The sequence below is a fragment of the Agelaius phoeniceus genome, chromosome 2 (assembly GCF_051311805.1).
Source record: "Agelaius phoeniceus isolate bAgePho1 chromosome 2, bAgePho1.hap1, whole genome shotgun sequence".
Classification (NCBI taxonomy): Eukaryota; Metazoa; Chordata; class Aves; order Passeriformes; family Icteridae; genus Agelaius; species Agelaius phoeniceus.
In genome coordinates, this window is record NC_135266.1 from 28,977,132 (window position 1) to 28,998,516 (window position 21,385).

At 40.7% G+C, this 21,385-nt stretch overlaps 1 protein-coding gene across 3 annotated transcripts in view; it reads left to right on the forward strand.

Annotated features, from left to right (window-relative positions):
• The window catches only part of TGFBRAP1 (transforming growth factor beta receptor associated protein 1), a 36,752-nt gene extending 24,344 nt beyond the window's left edge, over positions 1–12,408 (forward strand). For all 3 annotated transcript variants that reach the window (XM_054651169.2, XM_054651152.2, XM_054651160.2), the window contains exons 7-12: positions 518–575; positions 1,882–2,025; positions 2,986–3,132; positions 4,238–4,397; positions 6,039–6,472; positions 7,101–12,408. In XM_054651169.2, coding sequence (XP_054507144.2) covers positions 518–575; positions 1,882–2,025; positions 2,986–3,132; positions 4,238–4,397; positions 6,039–6,472; positions 7,101–7,289 — 1,132 coding nt within the window. In that variant the 3' untranslated portion in view covers positions 7,290–12,408. The remainder of the gene's footprint in view (positions 1–517; positions 576–1,881; positions 2,026–2,985; positions 3,133–4,237; positions 4,398–6,038; positions 6,473–7,100) is intronic.
• The last annotated feature ends 8,977 nt before the right edge of the window (positions 12,409–21,385 follow it).

Genomic DNA, 21,385 nt, shown 5'->3' on the forward strand with positions numbered 1-21,385 from the left:
TGTTTGCAAGGCATACCTTTACAAGTGTGAATTGAATGAATTCATGCATTCATTCATTCATTGAATGAATTTGCACTGTATAAAGCTCTTCTTTGCCTGACCTGACTCCATGACACAGTAAAGAGAAGCATTTCTGACAGTAAAACAGAGTTTTAAATAAACACATAATAAAATATGATTTAAATTTTAACTGATGAACTATTGGAGGAATAGTTCTTGGAGGTGTGTGTAATGTCTGTACATAAATTTGACAGAATGGCATTGGGCACATACTTGGTGTAGTTTGGATCTAGTAACTACAAACTGTCTTGGGGACAGGAATGATGGAGACACACTTTTAGGACAGAGCTTCTCTCCTTTGATTCATAACAACAGCCTACAGAGTCTGTTGAAGTGTAGACATGGCCATGTACATGTCATTGTAAGCCATTATTTGTTGCAATCTGTGCTAATAAGCCATAATGAAACTAGTGGGAAAGTTCTAGCAGTTTTAATATTATCTTCTCTTTCTTTACAGGTATTTTGCACTTGGTCTCCTGTATCACTACAATGGTCAGGATGCTGCAGCACTTCAGGTTAGACTAAAGCTTTTTGTGTCACCTGAAAACCATTCCAAAATACTGTTTTAGTTCTGAGATAAAAATCTGAGGTCTTAATTTATCTGTTTGAGAAGTTGTGATGTGTGTTTATAAGAAACTTGAAACTTACACTAAGACTTCCTTGAATAAATTAATATGCTAGATATGAAAAGTCTGAAGAGCTTACTGAAGTTGACAGTTACTTAGATGCTTGTATGATCTTGTTAAAGCAAAACTGTACATACCAGAACATATGTTTATACTCCTAAAAGATGGACAAAGTGCTAAAATAATCAAGCAATCACTTTAAAATATATTTATGGGACTCAAGCAGCATGCCCTGTGCTGATTGATCTGTATACACACAGCAAAACAGCATTGTATTCTCATGGCAGACATAGACAGCAACTGAGGGTTTATTTGCTTACCTGGTGAGGAAGAGTGAACACATTCTGCAAGATCTGTGGGTTTCAGATGGGTTAGTAATCCCTTTGGGGACCTTCCATCTGATGTCACTAATACTAGCAGTGGCCTGTACACTGCAGGTTAAATAATTCTGTTCTTTGTGTCTGCACAACTCCACCTAGAGAAATTAGAATGTTCTTGATGTGTCTCAGACCATATCCAGTATATTAAGTTTGCCTTATTGTGCAGCTTTTTGAGCACATTAAACACAGTAACCCAATCAAATGCATTCAGGTCAGTTATATAAATAGTAAGAATAGCCTGAAAAGAAAACAGGTAAGGGCAACAAAAACATATCTGTCATGTGCAAGAAATCTTGGAAGAATTTCGATGCTGCAAAAAACAAGGTTTATTGGTAAACTGGTGTAGCTAGGTGTAACACATTTTAATTCCAATTATAATGTATGTAAAAATAATATCACCTGGTACTTGTAGTTCTTCAGTCAAAACGAGAGAAAAGCAGAACACCAGCTTTTCTTCTAAATTGCTTGTATAATTTGCTTTTCATCTTGCACACACAGAACACATGAAAAATATACCATGTGTTGGAGAAAAGGACTTTTGATAAAAAGCTTTCTTTGTGATTAGTGTACCTCCTTTAGTCACTCTCAGAATGAGCCCACATGATATGGGGTCTGAGTTGGGTGAATGTGCCAGATGCAAGAGAAGGGTGTGGTGGCAAAAGTGGGTGACCAGCAATGTTGCTTGCAATTGGTGTTCTTGTCAACTCTTTCTAATTCCACAAGTCTTGGACTAAGTCTTTTAATAGCTGACATGAATTTTGAGCTGGAAGAGCTAATACATGTTTTAAGCACTTTAATATGTGTTTTTGTTGCAGTTATGGGTGAAAATAGTTGATGGAGACATTCAAGATTCTACACGGTCAGATCTCTATGACTACATAGTAGACTTCCTTACATTCTGCTCAGACCAAGAGCTAGTGTGGAAGTACTCTGAATGGATTTTACAAAAAAATGAAGAGGTTTGTGATTGATACACTTTTAACAGAATATCAGTATTTCCCTGCAGTGGTGTTTGGGTTTTCCTTAATGTTGGTTTTTCTTGATAACCAATTGGACCTTGTGCAGAATATTTAATGCCAGTTAAATAGTGATCATCAGGAGAAAACTTGCAGGTTTCTCAATTCATCCAAGTCCCTCTATTAGCAAGTGCTAGTGATAATTGCCTATTTTTATTCTGAAAACAAAGTTTAGAGCATTAAAAATACAGCATGTCTTCTGTTTTCTTCATTTAAGTAAGATAATTTTTGAATTTTATAATAAATAAATCACCTGGCAGGTCAACTGTTGCTGCTGCCTCTTATTTTAAAGATGATGGGTGGTATCTGTGTACACCAAGACATGGAATAAATAGCCTCCATTCAAGACAAGATTTCATTGCTAGAAGAATTAACTTAATCTTCCAAAATAAGAAAAAGAAAGTGTGATGTTTGGTGCTGTATCAGACAGTCTGTGCTGTTGGAACTTGTCACTCCCTGATTTATATTAATTTAAGCATAGCTATTTGTGCAGTGGCAGATTTCTAAGCTTTTGGTTTGGTAATTACAGAAGTCTCTTGCTCTGTCTATATCATCACATGTGAAAAGGCTTAGAGCATTCTGGTCTCTAATTTGAGCTATCCTGCTACAAAGGCTGAAGTCTCTTATTCTATTGTGCAAATCCATTCAATATTTCTTGTGGAAGTTGTGCCCAGGCCAAGGCTTATAGACTGGACAGTGTATACACTACAAATTGAGGTATGCAGATAGGAGTGAGTGAGATCAAGATAAGCACAGGGTAGTGAATCCTGTGGTGCTGAGCAAGGTTTTGTGTTTATCTTCCTGAACAATGTATTAACAATAGTGCTATTCCTTTTTCATTTTAAATATTCATTTAATAATATAATTGCCATTGAGTTCCTAAATGCAATAAACTCTTTCTAGGTTGGTGTACAGATTTTCACTAAAAGGCCTTTGGAAGAACAGGAGAAAAACAACATTAATCCAGATGATATCATCAGTTGCCTTAACAAATATCCTAAAGCACGTGTCAAATATCTAGAACATCTAGTACTGGAAAGAAAAATACAGGTGAGTTATGTGAGAATGCTAAAAGTAGGCATAGGATTCAGAATGCAGGTTATGATCAACAAGGCTGAAAATAGGCAATGTTTGGAAGAAATAGGCTTAATATAAAGTCTTTCAAGTGTACTCAGAGCAGGGTAGGAGTGTTTTTAAGATTAAAGTAAAAGATGAGGATGGATACCTTCACTATTTTGAATTTTTCAGTGCTTGTGATAGCAAAACAATTGCTTATGTCCCCTCAGACATAAAGTATGCAATAACCAGATGTAACCCACTCTTGATGCTGAATGCCCAAAAGATACATTCACAAGTCCTAAGTGACAGTAGTCACTTAGACAGTAGTATTACACTTTTGGGGGCTTTAGCTCAATAGAAAAGCAGCCAAATGTTGTATTTGGCTATGAAACATTTTAAGCACAGGAGAAGTCCTTTAACCCAGAAATAAAGCAAGGAAATGAACACTGAAAGAACTCTGCAGAGCTGATGGTCAGTGCATTAATTCACATTCTTCAAATGCACATCAGATTAGTGGTTTTCCCTTATTGGTGTTGCAGGTGTGTTACACCATGGCTGATGAATGTACTTGTCTCTGATGTCATGGAGACAAACAAACTTTTTGAGTTAAACACAGCGCCTTGTAAAATATTTGTGAAAATATTTTACAATTAAATCTACCTGCTAGTAAAAGCTAGGTTATAAATCAATTTGGTGTTTAAAAATTACTAGATTATTGTGAATGATTTAGTGAGAATGTTTTAAACAGTCAAATCATCAGCTTATTTTGATGAATATTGGATAGTGGATAACAAAAAAAGCACTGTGCCTTCAGAGTGCTTTTCTATCTCTGGTGGCTTTGTCAGATTTTATTGCAGAAATAGAAAAGGTCAAAGAACATACCTGAATATGAGGAATCCTGTATTTACAATGTAGTTTGTGAGGCTGCTCTGAATTAAGTTGTCTATCTGTATGGACAAAAAACTTCGTCATTAATTCAAATTAAATAAGTTAAAATTAAGACACGTTTCTATGTCATTAAGTAAATATTCATCACTGTTATTGCTGGGGCCAAGAGATTTGTAAACTGAGCTAACATTGTTCTATTCATCTGTAGAAAGAGAAGTACCATACTCATCTAGCTGTCTTGTACTTGGAGGCAATACTTCAGCTAAAATCTGTGACCACAGATAATTGTACAGAAACAACCAAGCTGCTGTTGAAGCTTCGCAGTCTGCTTCAGAAATCTGATCTTTATAGAATTCGCTTTATTTTAGGTACGTTGCATGTTGTCGGTTTTAAATGCTGTATGTGATTTCCAGCTGGACACAAAATAATAGTCCTTTCATGGATAGAAAACCAAAAGATATAAAGTTTCTCTGTGTTTTTGTTTGATAGGCTGTATTTCTAACAAACACAGGTTAATTTAGAAAGCATGTGTGTTGGTGTTGTCCTAGGTCTCTATAGCACCAATGGGATGTTTGCCACTGCACCAGAGACAAAATACCAACTGGCCAGAACAAATATCTGCATACAATTTGCTTGATAGTCACCTTCTTTTTAATGATGAGTGTGGAACTTTTGCATGACATGAGATGACATGACAACCTTTTGCAAATGAGGGACCTGCAACTTTATTTTTTAAACAGCTTGCTTCTAGTGGATGGAAGTGAAACTTTAAGGAATCTAATTGCCAAGGACTTGTTACCCATAACCCTGAAACTCGCTCTGGGGTTCATGTTGAATAAAAATATGAGCATCTTTTAAGGTGAAAAGTATAACTTACATGTTACTGTTGGTATTAGGCAAGCAACAGTTGAGCTAAGTATTTTCCTTGGTCAGTGCTTATAATGGTTAATTTATAATGTTTCATCCACTGGAATGCAAACATACAGTGCAATTAACCAAGCCAAGTGTGTAAATCTTCTCTGATATGGAGGATTATGGCTGAAGAATGATGGAATAGTGGATGAAAGGGAAGTGACTTGTTATTGAACTGAAAGATGTGAAATGATGTTTTGAAACTCAGTGGGAAAAAAATCCAGTGTAAGTGGAAATAAAAATTGCAACATTTATGGGAGTAGCAACTAAATAAATTTACCAAAGTTTAATGTTTCCTTGCCTTTTCAGGCAGCAAAATGTTATGTGATGGATACTGTACAAATGGAGCACAGTCATTGAAAGTCTTGGTTTTTTTCATCTTTTAGTCAGTTTTTAAACAAATTTTTCCAGGCAAGAGTTACAAAATAGATTATTCTCTTGAAATCCATGTGCTTCAAAATAAAAGATTTCTTGACATTTCTTACATTACATGCAAGTGAGATCAATGCAAGCTAGTGTGTTCCTCCCTGATAACCAAAACATTTTGGTGAGAAAAACATTGTATTTCCATGCATTTTACACATTGTATTTTCATGCATAGGCCTATGCCAAATCTTTATCACCTTTACAGTAATTAGATTATTTTCTACTTTATTTTGAAATTGCAGATGAACTTGCCATTCTACCTGCCTATTGCTGACACTTAAACTTTAAACTGGATTAAGGGTTTGTAGTGTCCTTTTCTTAATGGGAAGTACTATTGGATTTTTATTGTCTTTTATGGAGTTTATTCTATGACCTCCTATAATATTGGGAAAAGCAGAGGTTAAAAATATTGCAGCTTCATCTTACAGTTTATTGTACACGGTAGCAGTGTCTGCTAGAATTGAAAAGGTGTCAGTGACCATGGTTGACCACCTATTATTTAATAATTTCTTTGTCCCATATTTTGTGGTGCTCTTTTGTTAGAGATGTTTCCATACATCTGAGCATTCCTGTGCTCACAAGCATCTGCCTTCTCTACAGTTGCACTGGCTGGGAGAGGGAGCAGTTGTCTCCTCCACTGAGCAAATATTGCCTTGTTTCTCATTTAACAGACAAAATCCAGGGCACAGACCTTCATATGGAGAGTGCAATTTTATATGGGAAACTAGAAGAACACGAGAAGGCTTTGCATATCCTTGTCCATGAGTTGAAGGATTTCCATGCTGCTGAGGAGTACTGTATGTGGAACTCTGAGAGCAGAGACTCGCAGTACAGGCGGAGGCTGTTCCACCTGCTGCTGTCAGTGTATTTAACCCCGGGCACCTCGGACTGCGCGCTCGTCATGGCCGCCGTGGATCTCCTCAATAACCACGCTGCGGAATTCGATGCAGGTCTGGTTTTGCAGGTGGTGCCTGACAGCTGGTCAGTGCAGCTCCTCTCCCCATTCCTGGCTGGAGCAGTGAGACAAAGCATTCACACAAAAAGAATGACTCAGGTGGCACTTGGGTTAGCACAAGCTGAAAACTTAATCTACAAGCACGAGAAGGTAGGTTGCTGGGGTGTTTTTAAATAAAAGCATTTTGAAGCTTTACAGTTGAGTCCTTTGATACACAGTTATCAAAAGCAGTTTGAAGAATTAGTACAAAAGCTGTCTTCATGTCTTTGGCATTTATTAAGTTTGGGGTTTTTTTGCCATGACTACTAGATTCAAAATTAATTGAATGTTTTCTCTGTAAAACAAAAGGGAAAATCGGGGCCTTGAAATAGGAATAACCTTGGTGAGCTTCTGGGATGAATATGAAGTGAGTCTGGGATTTGCAGATTAACAAAGTTCTTGCAGAAACTTTAACAAGTGTCAGTTAGCATTTCTTTCACTAGGAGGGATTGTCAGAATTTCCAATTCAATTTTTTACAGTGTCATCTGTCAAAATTTGTTTAAAAAAATTATCCAGCACTTAGTATTAATTGAAGCTTATTAGTAGATTTTGTTAATGGTAAATTCAGTTGTAAAGCTTTCTTCTATTCCTAGTTAGGACAGTGCTGCTTAGAGTTCACAGCAGATTCTTAAAATTGTTTTTGTTTTATCCATTTGGTATAGTTGCAATTATGCTCCATCATTTCCCTTCCTTTCTTGTTAGATTCACATTTGGAATTTTTCCCCCCCTCTCTTTTAGGTTAAACAAAAAGGAGCCCCGATTCTTCTTTCAGACAAAAAGGTTTGTCAGGTGTGCCAAAATCCTTTCTGTGAGCCTGTGTTTGTCAGATATCCCAATGGGACTATGGCCCACACGCACTGTGCTGCAAACAGACATCTCAATTCCAATGTGACTCATCACTCTCCCAGCTCCAGCAATCAGACTTGAAATATTCCCACAGTTCCCATGACTTATACCCCATTGAAAGTGGGCTGGAAAGAAAAAAGTGCAGCTACTTTATGTATAAATCAAGGTGGACAGCTAGTTTTTGGGTTAATGGGAAGACTTCCAGTAAATATAAAATCCTGCTACTTATCTTTTTGATTTCTAATGAATGTAGATAGAAAATTCACTACCATACATGAAGAGGTGCAAATATGGGCTCTTCTGTGAATAGGAGTAAACACTTAAGAGAAAAGGAGCCTTTTCTTCACAGGGAGGATGAATGTTACGGAGTGAAGGCAAACAGTCATTTTAAGAATTGTCACTTTGCACTGACTGTGGTGTTGATAAATTTGTGGAGGGGAAGATGGCATTTATTGGAGTTGGAATTCCTGAAGAGTGATGGGACAAGATTGGCATCGTGCAGCTTACAACGAAGACAGAGATGTGCATCGATTTTAATGCTGGCTGCAGCATGTCTTCTTTTGGGCTGGATTATCTTCCACAGGATCACATTCTCAACTTCAATTTTTTTGCTCTACAAAATGTTGGCTTTTGATGCACTTTTTAGTACCACCCTCCCATCCACCTTCTATATGGAATTTAAATGTAAGTGCTGTTCTGTTAGGTTTCTGCTCCTGCAGTTGCTGTAATGTACTGAGTGGAAACCAATAACCTCAATCACACAGATGAGCTTGGAAGAAAAAAGAAAGAAAGTTTGTCTGGTCAGACTTGTAGTCACTTTTATATGGGGGAAGAGACCCTGACTTTAATACTGATTTATTTATTAATATGCAAATATGCTGTACATACAGTTGAATAAATTGATCTTATCATTCTAGCATTTCTTTGGAGGATTAAGATGTAACTGATACATAAATGTACAGATGATGTGCTAAGTGTTTGCTGTAACATAACTTAGGCAGGTTGGAACTCTACAAAAATAGGTTTTTAGTGCTTATGGATGACTTTGTGCAATCAAAACCACAGAGAGAAGTTATAAAATTGTAAGAAATCTACAGAAGTGCACTACAGGGGTACTGGGTTTTTTATATTCTACTAAATATTCTGTGAACTAAAATTTTTCAAATAACACAAACCCTTTACTTAACTGCCCTCATATGTATTCACATTGCTATTTAACAAATTTAAAGTTGATTTAAAAGATGTAGCTTCCCCCAAGAGAGGTTAAATAATGACAACTTTAAATAAACTTAAGTACTGCAAAGTGAAAGTATTTCTTTGAATTCTGTAAAGCTCTAATAAATACCAGGCTTACTGACTGCATGCAGTTGAGTTAGTATGGCTGCTCCCTGTTTCAGAATTCCAAATCAGTGGAGGCTTTCAGCAAAATGGACCATCTGCTTGGACCTTTCTAGAATCACAGAATAAGCTGAGTTGGAAGGGATGCATTGGGATCATGGAGTCCAGGTCCTGGCCCCACACAGGCCACCCAGAGTCACACCATGGGCCTCAGTAAAACAAATTTGCTGTTGTCCCGATGCAGCCTCCTTGTACAGAAAGGCTGGCTTAGGAAGCTGCCTTCTAGGTGCAGCGCTGCCTCCAAGAAGGGGCAGCCAGACCTCATCCAGGGGAAGAAGATATCCATCTCTTCTCACAGAAACAGGCACTGGTTTGGGGTGAAAGGGATCTTAAAGATCATCTATTCCAACCCACCTGCCATAGGCAGGGGTACCTTCCACTAGACCAGGTTGTTCAAAGCCTCATCCAGCCTGGCCTTGCACACTTCCAAGGATGGGTTCTCTACAGCTTCCCTGAGCAACCTCTGCCTGAGCCTCACCACACTCACAGTAAAGAATTTCTTCCTGATATCTGAGCTAAGTTTGCCCTCCTTCAGCTTAAGGCCATTCCCCTTTGCCCTATTACTCCATGCATCTGTACAAAGTCCCTCTTCAGCTCCCTTGCTGTCTCCCTTCAGGTTCTGGAAGGTGCTGTAAGGTTGTCCAAGAGCTTCTGTCCAGGCTGAACAGCCCCAGCTCTCAGCCTGTGTGCACAGGAGAGCTGCTCCAGCCCTGTGATCATCACTGAGGCTTTACTCTCGACTTCTTCCAACAGTTCAACACCTTTCTTGCATTGTGGGTCCGAGAGCTGTACTCGAGGTGTGGAGTGCTTTGCTTTGAAGCAGAAGACCTTTGAATCTTTCTCCTAATTTTGAAATTAGGGAAGTATAACTTGTGCTGAATTTTATTTATTTTTCAAAGCCCGAGTAAGGAAGTTTGTAGTGCTTTGTACTAAGACATGCAAGTCACATTTAGTGAGAGGCACTTCAAAAGAAGTCAGGTGTGGGCATTTCTGACTCAGTTCTGGCATGAGTGATTCTGCTGTGGCACTGGTACAAGCAGAGTTTGTATCTTGTAGCCATGGCTTTGAACATTGTGTATACAACTGACAGTAATGGTATACAAAAATTGTAGTCCCCTGTCCTCAAAATACTTGCTGATAAGAGTGGAAGTGATTTTTACAAAGACCCTACAAACCTTTTGTGTACACTAGCATGCATTTCTTAAGAAATAGTTTCTTTTGCTGCCAGCATCCTGAGTATGCTCTTTTTTCCTTTTTACTAAGGAGGTACTAAAACAGACTCCTCTCCATGATTTAGAGTAATTTTACCCACTTAGTAGTGATAAATTACTGCTGCAATGGAATAAAAATCATATCATTCCAGGCCTCAGGAAAGTTCTCAGTTCCTTTTGCAAGAAAAAGTATGTCTATAAAAGATTAAATAATTCTTTATTAATAGTCAATATCTTTTTGCAGATATGTACTTTGGCTAAAGTGCAGCAAAACCAGTAATTGTACATAAAGGACAAATACAGAAACCAGAACAATGAAAGCCAGCATTTTTGCAATCAAAAGTGTGATTAATATTTAAGTTGGGGGCATCTAGTTCTTTGAAACCCAGTCCCCTGAAAATGTGGGCTGGAAGAATCGATACATTGTTACCTGTTGCTTTGTTAAATTTTATACTAGCACTCATATGAATGAATGAATGAATATGGAAATCCCATGGTAACTAAAGGGAAAAGCAAAGAAAGCCAGTGTGAGGCTGAGGCAGAGCAAGAGCTCAGCAGGGAGGTGGCAGGTGGGTGATGTTCTTCCTGTGTGTGTCCAGCATGTGAGCAACTGGGAATATTCCCAACCAGAGGAGATGTCAGCCCACATCAGAGTGCTGTGTGGCTCTCTGGGCTTTGTCACCAGGAAATTTATGAAAGGTGACATTCAAATTTCCTTAGGTGGGACAACTGACCACCCCTTGGGTAAGAGAGCTTCATTCTGGGGAACCTGAGTTCAATCCTTTTGTTTTGGCACTGTCAGTTTGGCGGTTCTTGGTTTATGTACCTGAAATCCTGGGCCAGCATTGCCACTCTGGTAAGTTATGGCTGCAGCAGCACAGAGGGAGTGAACAGGGAAGGAACCAGATTTGGGTATTAATTACTGACTGCATTTGTGAAGGAGGAGAGGCAGGAAAGAGGAATATTTCTCTGACCATTTTTCTAGTTTGGAAGCAAATGCTTTTTGGGAGTTAAAGCTTGATGTGATCTTTTTATCTCCAGCTAAGGAATGTGGAGTCTAAGACCTGCCCTTGGAGAGTGGAGATTCTGCCAGAATATTTATCCTTAATTTAGCTGTTGGTAAATTATTTGAAATTCATCTCCCTCACTTTTTCCAACGAGTCTCCTCCAACTTTGTATGTGTCAAAACCAAAACAGTAGTGCAGATTTGTTTTTAATGTGACACTGTGTCTGTGATTCAGGACATAATAAATGAGATTAGTCTCTCACACTGATGCCTCTGCAGATATCAAGATGTGTTTGTCTAACATGGAACCTCCAGTTACTGAAATATTGCAGTTCTGACTTTTTTTTCAGCCATTCACTGCTACAGATGATGGTACATACAAAAAGCACTTGTCAAACTTTCTTCTACACTTTTATATCTCCACACTTCCTCATGTAAAAATTACCTATGATGTGTGTATGTCATCATATGCAGTTTTTCTCTCTCTCAGTCAATAAGAGGAAAAATCCTAACAAAAAAAAATTGCTCAGAATCTGGCACTCTGCTCAAAATAAGATTCATGGCTGTATATTCATGAGAAAGAATTCAGTTACATCTTCATTTCTTTTGTTTAAGTGGATAAGTTGTTCCATTGAGATCAGTATTCTTGTAATATTGTCAAAGGCAGGGGAAAAGGAGCCTTTGAGGGTTGCTACACAGAGCACACCAGAGATACCTATGAACTTGTTCAGGCAGCCCATCCCGAGGCGGCTCAGGTGTGTACAGGAGGTTACAGTGAGAACTTCTCTCTTTGCTCCCCTTGCTCCCAGTCTCCAAAAACTTTCCAGCCTTTGTTATCTGATTAATGTCACTCTTCTAGCACTTAACTGACATGGGTACAAATCTTGAGAGGTCTGGGGGACTCCTGAGCAGATGTGTCTTCAGTAAAATGTCACTTTATTATTCAGCCACATGAAGCCCTACTGATGTGAGCTGTGGAAAGGTGGTGGTAGGGATGGAGTGTATGTTTTCTTAGAACTTTATTACATGTTTAAACACACAAGCATTATCCTGACTGCTGAGTCTTTATAACAACGTCTGTTCTTCACAGGACTCCTGTCTCGAATGACATTAAAAGTATTTTGTTTTATACAGTTCTACCAATAAGTAATTTTTTATTTTATAACTCTTCCTGATTTGCTGCAGTCTCTATTCAGCATGGCTCTAAGTGTTTTATTAACATCCTGCTGTTCATAACAGGCAGCAACTAATACATTTTCATTGTGAGCTCTCTTCCTATTGCCTATATTAGCTAATTAATTTTTCTCTTGCTGTACAACACTTTGGGGCTTATGCCTTGTGAACACACTGGTAGTTAAATGTGCTGCTACTTTGTAAGGAAAAAGAAGAAAAGTTAATAACATTCTGTAATGTATGATTGATTTCTAAATTGAAGTTCCCCTGCAGTAAATTTGTTCAGATGGAAGTTTGTACCATTAAGGCTTTTGGACTTAGTGGTTATACTGGTGAACATACACAGCAGTATGTGGAATGTATAAATGTATAAATATGTCGATTTTTAATAAAATAAAATCTTTTAATTACATTTGTCATGGATTCATAGATACATGAACCCTGGAATGTGAGTGTCCAAGTGAAGGGAAAATATTGTCTCTTGATGAATAGAGGATTCATCAGGATGACTGACAGAGGGGTCAGATCCCTGACATGTAGAAGTTAGGCTGGTGCTTACATACTCTGCATAAGGCAGAGGTGTTGGTGTTCCTCACCTTCCTCCTCACTGCTCAGGACTAATGGCCCTGGCTTCAGGCCCAAAGGACCAGCTGCTGCCCCGAGCCGCCACAGTGGCACTGTAGGACAAGAAAGCCCAGGAAAAGATGGATGGTGAGGGCTGGTAAAGAGTCTGTGGTAAGCCAGGGAAGCTGGTGTGATCTCTGAGGGGAGTGAGAGAGGAATGCAAAGGAGAAGTGCAGAAAAGGAGTGTTCAGGGCATGCAGGTGTGCCTAATTCAGCTGCTCTCCAGCCCCACTCTGCCAGGCAGTGCTGGCACTGGCAAGGCTGCAGGCATTCCCTGGATGCTGAGGGCAGGTTGTGTGCACAGCTTAACTGGGGATCCAGAGGGGCTAAAATCCAACACAGTTGGAACTTCAGGGAAGGGATCTTGTTTTGAAATTCAGATCTGTGATCCCTTGGCAAGGTTTCTACAGCCCCATCAGGTAAAGTTTGTTCCTTTGGCTGAAGGCTGTGGGAACATTGGTGGGTGCTCAGGGTGCTCTTACCAGAGGGTGTTTGGGATGCACATATTGAATGTAGCATGATGCTGGAAGGAATGAAAAACTAACACAACAAGCATGAGTTTATTAGCCCAGCCAGCAGGAAATACACTCTGGAGAGCCCTGGTTTGCATTGCCCCATCCATCTATCCATCCATCCATCCATCCATCCATCCATCCATGGAAAGGTAACACAGAAAGCATTAAGCCCCAAACCCAGTCGTGACTCCAGCCCTGTGGGGTTTCAGCTAGTTTTGCCTCTGGACATTGGTTAGAAAATGGTCCATGCTAATCATCCAGATGGCAACGCCTTCCAAGACAAAAAATCAATAGAGTACAGCTGAGTTTAGGCAGAAATGAGTCCCAAGGGTCCAGTTCACCTCAACAACTGTAGCTGCAGGACAGCATAGGGTCAGAGAGGCCAGGGCTGCAAGAAGAAAGCTGATGGCTGAACACATGGCAGGTTTTCAGTAGATAACAAGGCTGATTACAGTGCCTCAAAATCCAATAGCAGTCATGAACATCATTACCAATGCCTATAATTGCCAATAACCCCCTGAAGATATTGTCCCATGACCACCTTGTCAACATGGTATTTGCATTGACTGGGGCCTGGCCATCCCCATGCAAGTGAAATCCTAGAAAAATCTAGGCTGGTTGGGTTCTTTGGAGATGGTGTTGTCCAAGCCCAACTTGATGCAGGGTCATCCTGTGTCAGGTTGCTTGTCCTGTTTTAAACCAGTGCCCACAAGCTTGAAACCAGATTGGCAGGGGCCCAAGTGTCTTCTTGGCATGTCTTTGCCAGAGGCATGTGTGGTTTAAACATCCAAAATACTCTCTGTTAAAGAAAGGCTAAAAGGTACATTTGTCTTGAATAAATAGTTTAGGTTTTTTTGTGGTTTGGTTTTTTGGGTTTTTTGGTTGGTTGGTTGGTTTTTTGTTTGTTTTGTTTGTTGTTGTTGTTGGTTTTGATCTTTGTTTTGTTTTTGCTTTTGTTTTTTTCAAATGTTACAGAAAAACTAAATAAGCAGGGGATTTCTAAAAATTAGCAAGTTACTGGTGACAGCTTCAAGATTATGTACTTTGTGCCTCTCTAACCTGGAAAAGTATATTCAAATAAAATGCAAGTTCTTTATATCTGTTTGAAAGTCACAGACAGCAGGCAAAGATGTTTCAATCCTTTTAGTCCCTCTAACATACAAGGTTACTCTGCAGTGTCATGCCAGAAAGCTCCCAGAGTGTGACAGAAGTAGGGGTTTTTCTACTTGAATCACAAGCAGTTGAAGATGGGGAGGGAGGAGTACAGGATGGATTTGTATCTGCTTTTTTAAAAGATGTCATTCACTGGGGATTTGTATTTGCAAAGCAAAAGAAGGTTTTCATTCCTGTCGTTTTTTGATCCATCTTTAGGTTTTAACTTGTCATATCTCATTTCAAAGCATCTCTGTGGCCTTTTGTGACATGCTGATTTGTCAAGCAGAAGTTTTAGTGTTCCTGCTTCAAAACCTTGCTGAAATCTCTTGTTCTGGGTAGCAGCCACTCAGCACATCCCCTCCAGATACTCCAGTCAGTGTGTCAGGAGTACTCCTCCTCACAGTGGCTGGCTCTGCACTGTGAATGGCCATACAGCTGTGCTGGTGCCATGGTTTAACCCCAAGCAGCAGCCCAGCCCCACATAGCCCTGTGTAAGCCCTGCTCACCAATAACAAAAACATCTCCATGTTACCAACCCTGTGTTCAACACAAACCCAAAACACAGACCCAAACCAGCCACTGTGAAAAATATCAACTCTGTCCCATCCAAAACCAGCACAGATGGTCAAAACTAAAAACTACAAACCAAAGAAATCTCAATCCCAGAGGAGGGAGGAGTCTCTTGTTAAGCTGCTGTTAATTATCAATGCCTCAATACCCTACACTTTTGCTTTTCCCATCTGCCTGATATCAAATCACAAGAGTGTGCAGTGTTTCATACAAATAATCACTTCTGCTGATAACTTTCCTCCCTGTGGACAGGAAAAGGGGAAGATTTTCTTGATTGAAGCCATGCCATGACAAGATTTGAAGGCAGCCAAAGAGAAGATCTGACAGGGCCTTTCTTCAAAGCAAGTGCCCTTAAAAGCACCAAGTGGACTCTGACTGCAAAAGCCAGGCCTCATGAAATCATGAACCAGAACAATTTTAAAATGGAAAAAGCTCAGGAGTTGAGCAGGAAGAAAGTTTTAGAGGTTTGCAAGCAAATTCCCCACCTCATGTCTTGCCAAGTCAGGTTTTGACTTCTGTCAAAGCAGAACAAACATCAAGGACTTCCTAAACTGCAGAGCTCCCTCCACCCAGCCCCTTCTCACTGCCTTGGAATGAGCCACTCTCCTCCAGCTCTCAGGGGCTGCCAGGCTGCTCTGTCCCCAGGCTTCTGTGGGCTCTGGCCCCCTTCCCTTGCATGGCCACACCTTGTTGTTCCATGTCCTCCCTGCTGCAGAGCTGTGTGGCTCCTGGGGCAGTGCAGGCTGGGCCCTGCCTGGGGTGCTCCCTCTGCCTGGCCTCAATGACTTTTCCCTCCTGTCTTGTATCAGCTTCACACACTTTGATATTAGGCTTTAGTAAAATGCAAGAAGATAAAAATGAGGGACAACTAAACAGAGATTCCTGATTTTATTAAACAATGTTGCATTAAATAAAAGCAAAGCTGTGCTCTAAGACAACAATTCATGGTCTCTTAACTTGGTACCAATATCTTTTTGTGTTGAAATGTTTTCATACACTTTCAAACACCCACTACTTCAATGAAGTCTCTATGGTGAAATGTTGTCTTTAATGATTTTACTAAGGAAGCAATATCTAATACATTGACTTGCTGTTTTAATGCCAAAAAGAGTCCTGTCACATTCTGTCCAGCTCTGCAGAGGTCTGAGGAAGACAAGGGGACAGCCCTGCTGCCTGTGGACTTGCATCATACAATAAACAGCAAGTCTCTCTTGTGGGGGTAGGCTGGGGGACATGGAGCAAAAGATGAGCCCTGTCCATATTTATACATCATTCATGTCTTATCCAGGTACTCGAGTGCTGCACAACCCAGCACCTAAGTGGTGTGTGCTACCTGCAGCAGCAGGTCAGATCCATCCCAGAAAACTCATAAAATGCCTTTTTCAGGTAGTGCCAGCAATGAAAATCATGAAAAACCTAGCAGCTTTGACATGCTTATTTTATGCATCACTGCCTGCCATAGTTTTACACAACCGTTCTCCTGCTGTCAGAGCACTGGGAATGCTCTGATATACAAAGTTTCTTCCTGTTCTTTGTGACATTTAAGGGAGAGAAAACTGTACCCAAGGTAGAAAATGGCCTCATTTCCCCTTGAATACTGCCATGCCTTACCTGTGAAGTGATAGTGGTGGTTCTAAAACTGTGCTCTCACGATTGTACTTTCCAGTAGGTGACATAACCACAATGTAAAGAGAGCAGGCAGCACCAGTACAAGTGGGAGTTCTCACCAGTATAACCAGTCCTGGCCAGTATAACCAGTCCTGGCCAGTATAACCAGTCCTCTCCAGCATAGCTTTGCTCCCAGCAGATGCTGGGTGTTGTGGAGGGAGAGAAGCAGCTCCAGCACAGTGGTGGGCACAAAAGTCAGAGGCAAACAGGCCAAGCTGTGCAGCAAAACCAGCTGGTTCCAAGGCTGCCCTTTACTCATCCTTTTCCAATGGAGGCTTTTTTTGAGCCAGGCCCAGCAGCAGGTGGGTGGCTGGGCACCCAAAAGGAGACATCTACAGTACCCACACTGCTCTTCCTGAAGTGCAGGGGCAAAGAGCTGCATCAAAGATGGGTACCAACTTTATTGCCACACACCCTAGAGCAGAAAAATAACAATATTATAGAAAAAAGAAAGATTGACTCACAGCATTCAGCTGACTTGGTGATGCCCCAGACAATGACTCGTGCACTTGAGCTGTTTCCTCCATCAAATGACCCAACCTGGCCTTAGGAGCAACGTGTGCTGATGGCACCAGTGAAGGTCACCAAGCAAATCCACACAATGAAAAAGACTGGCAGCTTTATATTTCACAGCATAAGGAGCCAAGTACCATGCAGAGGCAATGTTTATTCAGGTCATGCTTGTCGCTCTCTGTGGATTCATACCAGAAAATTTTAAAACCTGAATACATGCCCCAAAAGATGAGTATATTTTTCCTCTCATATAATCATGGAAAATAAATTTCCAGCCTTAGCTGGAAAAGAGCTCTAACACTGTGGAGTTATGCTGGCAAGAAACCCTTCTTCTTTCTCCCTGCTCCTTGCCCTAGTCACCTTTTGGGCATTTCTATTCCATTTGCTGTCTCCACTACCATATTTTAAAGTGTGTGGTCTTGTAATAATGCAAGTTCCATTTCTGCACAGCCAACGCACAAAGCTGATTAATTCAGCCTTTCTGAAATTATGCACACTGCAACAATATAGTGTTTCACCCCTTAAATAGTGTTTTAGAAAAAGGTCACATTACATTCTCCCATCAACAGCACTTTAGTAACTCTGAAAAAAACTCCATGCCCACAGAAAATGTCAGGGGTCTCATCCAAGTGCCCTGAGCTTACAAGCCTGAGTTTAAAAATTAACTTGTACCTGAACAGTTGTCAGTGCTTTAAGTAGTTACATTTATTATTTAAGGTTCAGCACAATTCAGGATGTTTTTTAAGAAGAGAATAGAGGAGTACAGCCACAACAGAGCAAGAGAAAGAAAAGAAAAGAAAAGAAAAGAAAAGAAAAGAAAAGAAAAGAAAAGAAAAGAAAAGAAAAGAAAAGAAAAGAAAAGAAAAGAAAAGAAAAGAAAAGAAAAGAAAAGAAAAAGAAAAAGAAAAAGAAAAGAAAGCAGGGGAAAAATAAGGTTCCCTCAGTGCCTGCTCAGCTTTTGGGACTACCTTCTGGACTGGAGGCACACACCTATGCCACCAGGGCACTGAGAAGGGTGGTCCAAAGAGCCAAATGAAATCTCTCCCCTCTTTGTCTCCTCTTTTCCCCTCGGCTCATCCATCTGCAAGCCTTGGGCTGCACTCTCAAACACAGTGATTCTCCTGTCACCCTGACCTCTCTGTGCTGGTGGCTGGCAAGGGACAGGGACTGTACCTGACTCATGATGTCTTTGTGCACAACCACAGCATCACTGTCTCAGTGAGATGACAAAGTTACACCAAGCAGATTCACTAGAAAAGTGACTTATTTACAACTTTAAAATATATACAAAAAGGACAATAACGAGCCTACTTAGTGATCATGAAACAGATTTAATGCCATTTAATTACTGCACCTGTATGACAAGGCAGAAGGAAAAATATAATTAAACTTCAGAATTAGAAAGAACAGGAAAAACAGCTACTTCACCAATAAACATAAAGGTTATAAGTGGAATCCCCAGAATTTCAAAGTCAAAATATATTTGTAAAAGTGGAAAGGTTAGAAGGCAGAAAAATAATAATCAGGCAGCAAAAGGTAAATAATCCATTAATCATGCACATCTGCCGAAGTGACTGAGCGAGCAGGATGCAGGAGCTGCGGGGCGGGGTGCTCGGGCCGCGGAGCAGCGCGGGCGGTGCCGGCAGCATCCAGCGCATCCCAGCCCTCCCAGCGCATCCCAGCGCATTTAGCGCACCCCAGCCCTCCCAGTGCATCCAGCGCACCCAGCGCTCCCAGCGCATCCCAGCGCATTTAGCGCACCCCAGCCCTCCCAGTGCATCCAGCGTATCCAGCGCTCCCAGCGCATCCCAGCGCGTTTAGCGCATCCCAGCGCATCCAGCGCTCCCAGCGCCCCCAGCCCGGCTCCGGCAGCGCCGGGAGCACCGCCTGCTAGCGGGAGAGAAACGGAGTCATTAGAAGCAGGCAGTAGGAACGGCTCCTGTGGGAATTGCTGTGCTTACAGGGGAGAAGCACATGGTAAGAGGCAAAACTCAGCTGGCTGCGGCTGGACAGATGCCTGTGGAAAATCACGAGTGAGGCAATGGAGAAGGCTGTAGGCAAAGGAATGTTAGCCAGCCTTTAACCACGGACATGGCAGCTTCACTCTGCCACTCACCTCCTTCAGCTGCCTTCCTGCAAAAACAATTTCGGGTCTCTGACATGCATGAAAAAGAAGGGTGTTGTCTTTTCACTGAGGTTGGCAGCTTGCTGCATGTCCTTTGGATACATTTGGGGTTTAGGTCTATAAAACCCATTAATGCCCCCTGATGCCTTGTGGAGAATGGTGCCAATGGGCAAACCTTTTCAGGTGCATGAAGGAAAACAGACTCCACGCTCCTTCATGCCTGAGCACAGCATTGTCTGGCCCCACAGCACAGGGATGGGCACAAAAATGAAGCTCCCGCACACCTCACTTCCCACATCTGGGAACAACTGCTGCCCTGGTACCCACATTACTGCATCCCTGAGCAGACCTCCAGGGTTATGTTTCTGTTTAGGACTCTATTGAGATGTGAGATGTCTGTTGAAATGAAAGCCACTTTATCTTATTCTGCTTTGAAGCAGGAGGTGTTCTAATGTGAGTGTATCTTTTGGTCACCCTCCCCTGGTGTATCTCCTTAAGCAGTCCTGAGGTTGTGAAGGAACATTTGTTCCCTGGTCACTGGAATAACTCCATGTCTTGGCCCAAGGTATGGAATTGCTGTGATGCTCATTTTGCTTTGTGCTCGGGTGCTTTCCCTGGCAGCCCAACCAACTGTGACACACCCTGCCCTGAGGAGGTTTGCAGATCATGTGTTTCACTTTTGGATGTCAGAAGGGATGAGATACCACCACAAGCAGGGACCTACTGATGCAGCAGGGCAGGAAAAAATGTTACCAAAAAGGATGGTCTTGAGCAAGGAGTGAAATCAGGTAATTCCTCTAAAATCTTGCTCACTAGGTCTTAGAGAATAATGCCTTTGCACGAATTAGAGCACATTTACAAAAAATACTTCCTTGTGCCCATTTTTTGGACCAAATTCACAGTAAGAAGGCTGATCCTTTAATAGAATTGCAATGCTGAGGTGCACAGAGGAGCCTGCTTTAGCAAAGCTTACTTACACGGAGAAGCATTATGATATTACCGTGCTTTGATAACCACCATGGAGATTTTTCTCAGAGAAAGGTAAAGATCTGGACTTGGGAAGCAAAAGTCTCTGGCACAAGAGCACACTTTGGCAAGTGGGGTTTTTTCCTGCAGAAAAATAGCTCCTTTGAGTACTCCAAGCAATGCAGAATAAAATATTTTTCATCAAAATTCTCTGGACTCTTGAAATGTTAAAAATGTGAAGTTGAGTTTCATGTAAGTTATTGGGCTGAAAATGTGCACAGGGAGCCATTGAGAACCATTTGAAAGAACATTTTGAGCTTAGACTATAAAGTAAACAAAGAGGAAATGGGTTTGTTCATTGAAGAAGAAGGAATTTAGTAGTTATCCTGTAACTCTAACTCACAGATTGGCTCCAGGACAGAACCACTCCACCACAAGAACACATACCAGGCTACTCAAAGGTCCACAGAAATATCTTTAATTCTTTTTTTAAAGAAGCTTTTAAAAAGATACTTTAAAGTCCAAGGTTTTTGGTGTTTGGCCTAAGAAGCCTGAAAGTGTATCAAATTAATTGATGACTGCTAATTTAGATCCCTCTACTAGCACACAGACATATTTATTTTCAGTCTAGCTCCTGGATATTCTCCCTATCAATGCTTAAGGTAAATCTTATTATTGAATTGAAAGCTGAAAAGAAGCTTCATTTTCATCTTACAAATTAAAAAACAATATGTAACCAGGAGGTACCTCAACTTATCTACATTTCACCTTCAGTTGCAAGCAAGTGTTAATTAAACAGCCATCTTAATTCAGATGACATTAGAGAAATGATTTAGAAAAAAATAGTTCAGATGAACAAAGAAGATTGCCTAATTCAAGGAGTTAATGTAGAAACTCTAATAAATGAACTAATTAAAAAAAAAAGATCATGCCCACTACCTTGAAAGTAAGGTTGTATTTTCCTCTGTATTAACATTGCTGTGCTAAGCTGGTTCTCCTTTCCAGAGTGGTGGAGCCATTGGAGGTCATTGTTAATTAATAGTTTAAAAGGATTGAAGATTGAGAATAAAAAAAATCCATAATCTATTCAAAATACAGCTGGATCATGCAGACCTGTGAGGCAGCAATGCTAAAAATGCCATTGTTACAAAGCCAAAGGGGAACATTTGGAGTTCCACTCTGCTGTAGGGTGGCAATTGCTACAGTGACCATAAAAGGGGCAAAAAAGGGCTGATAACCTGCAACAGCTGGGG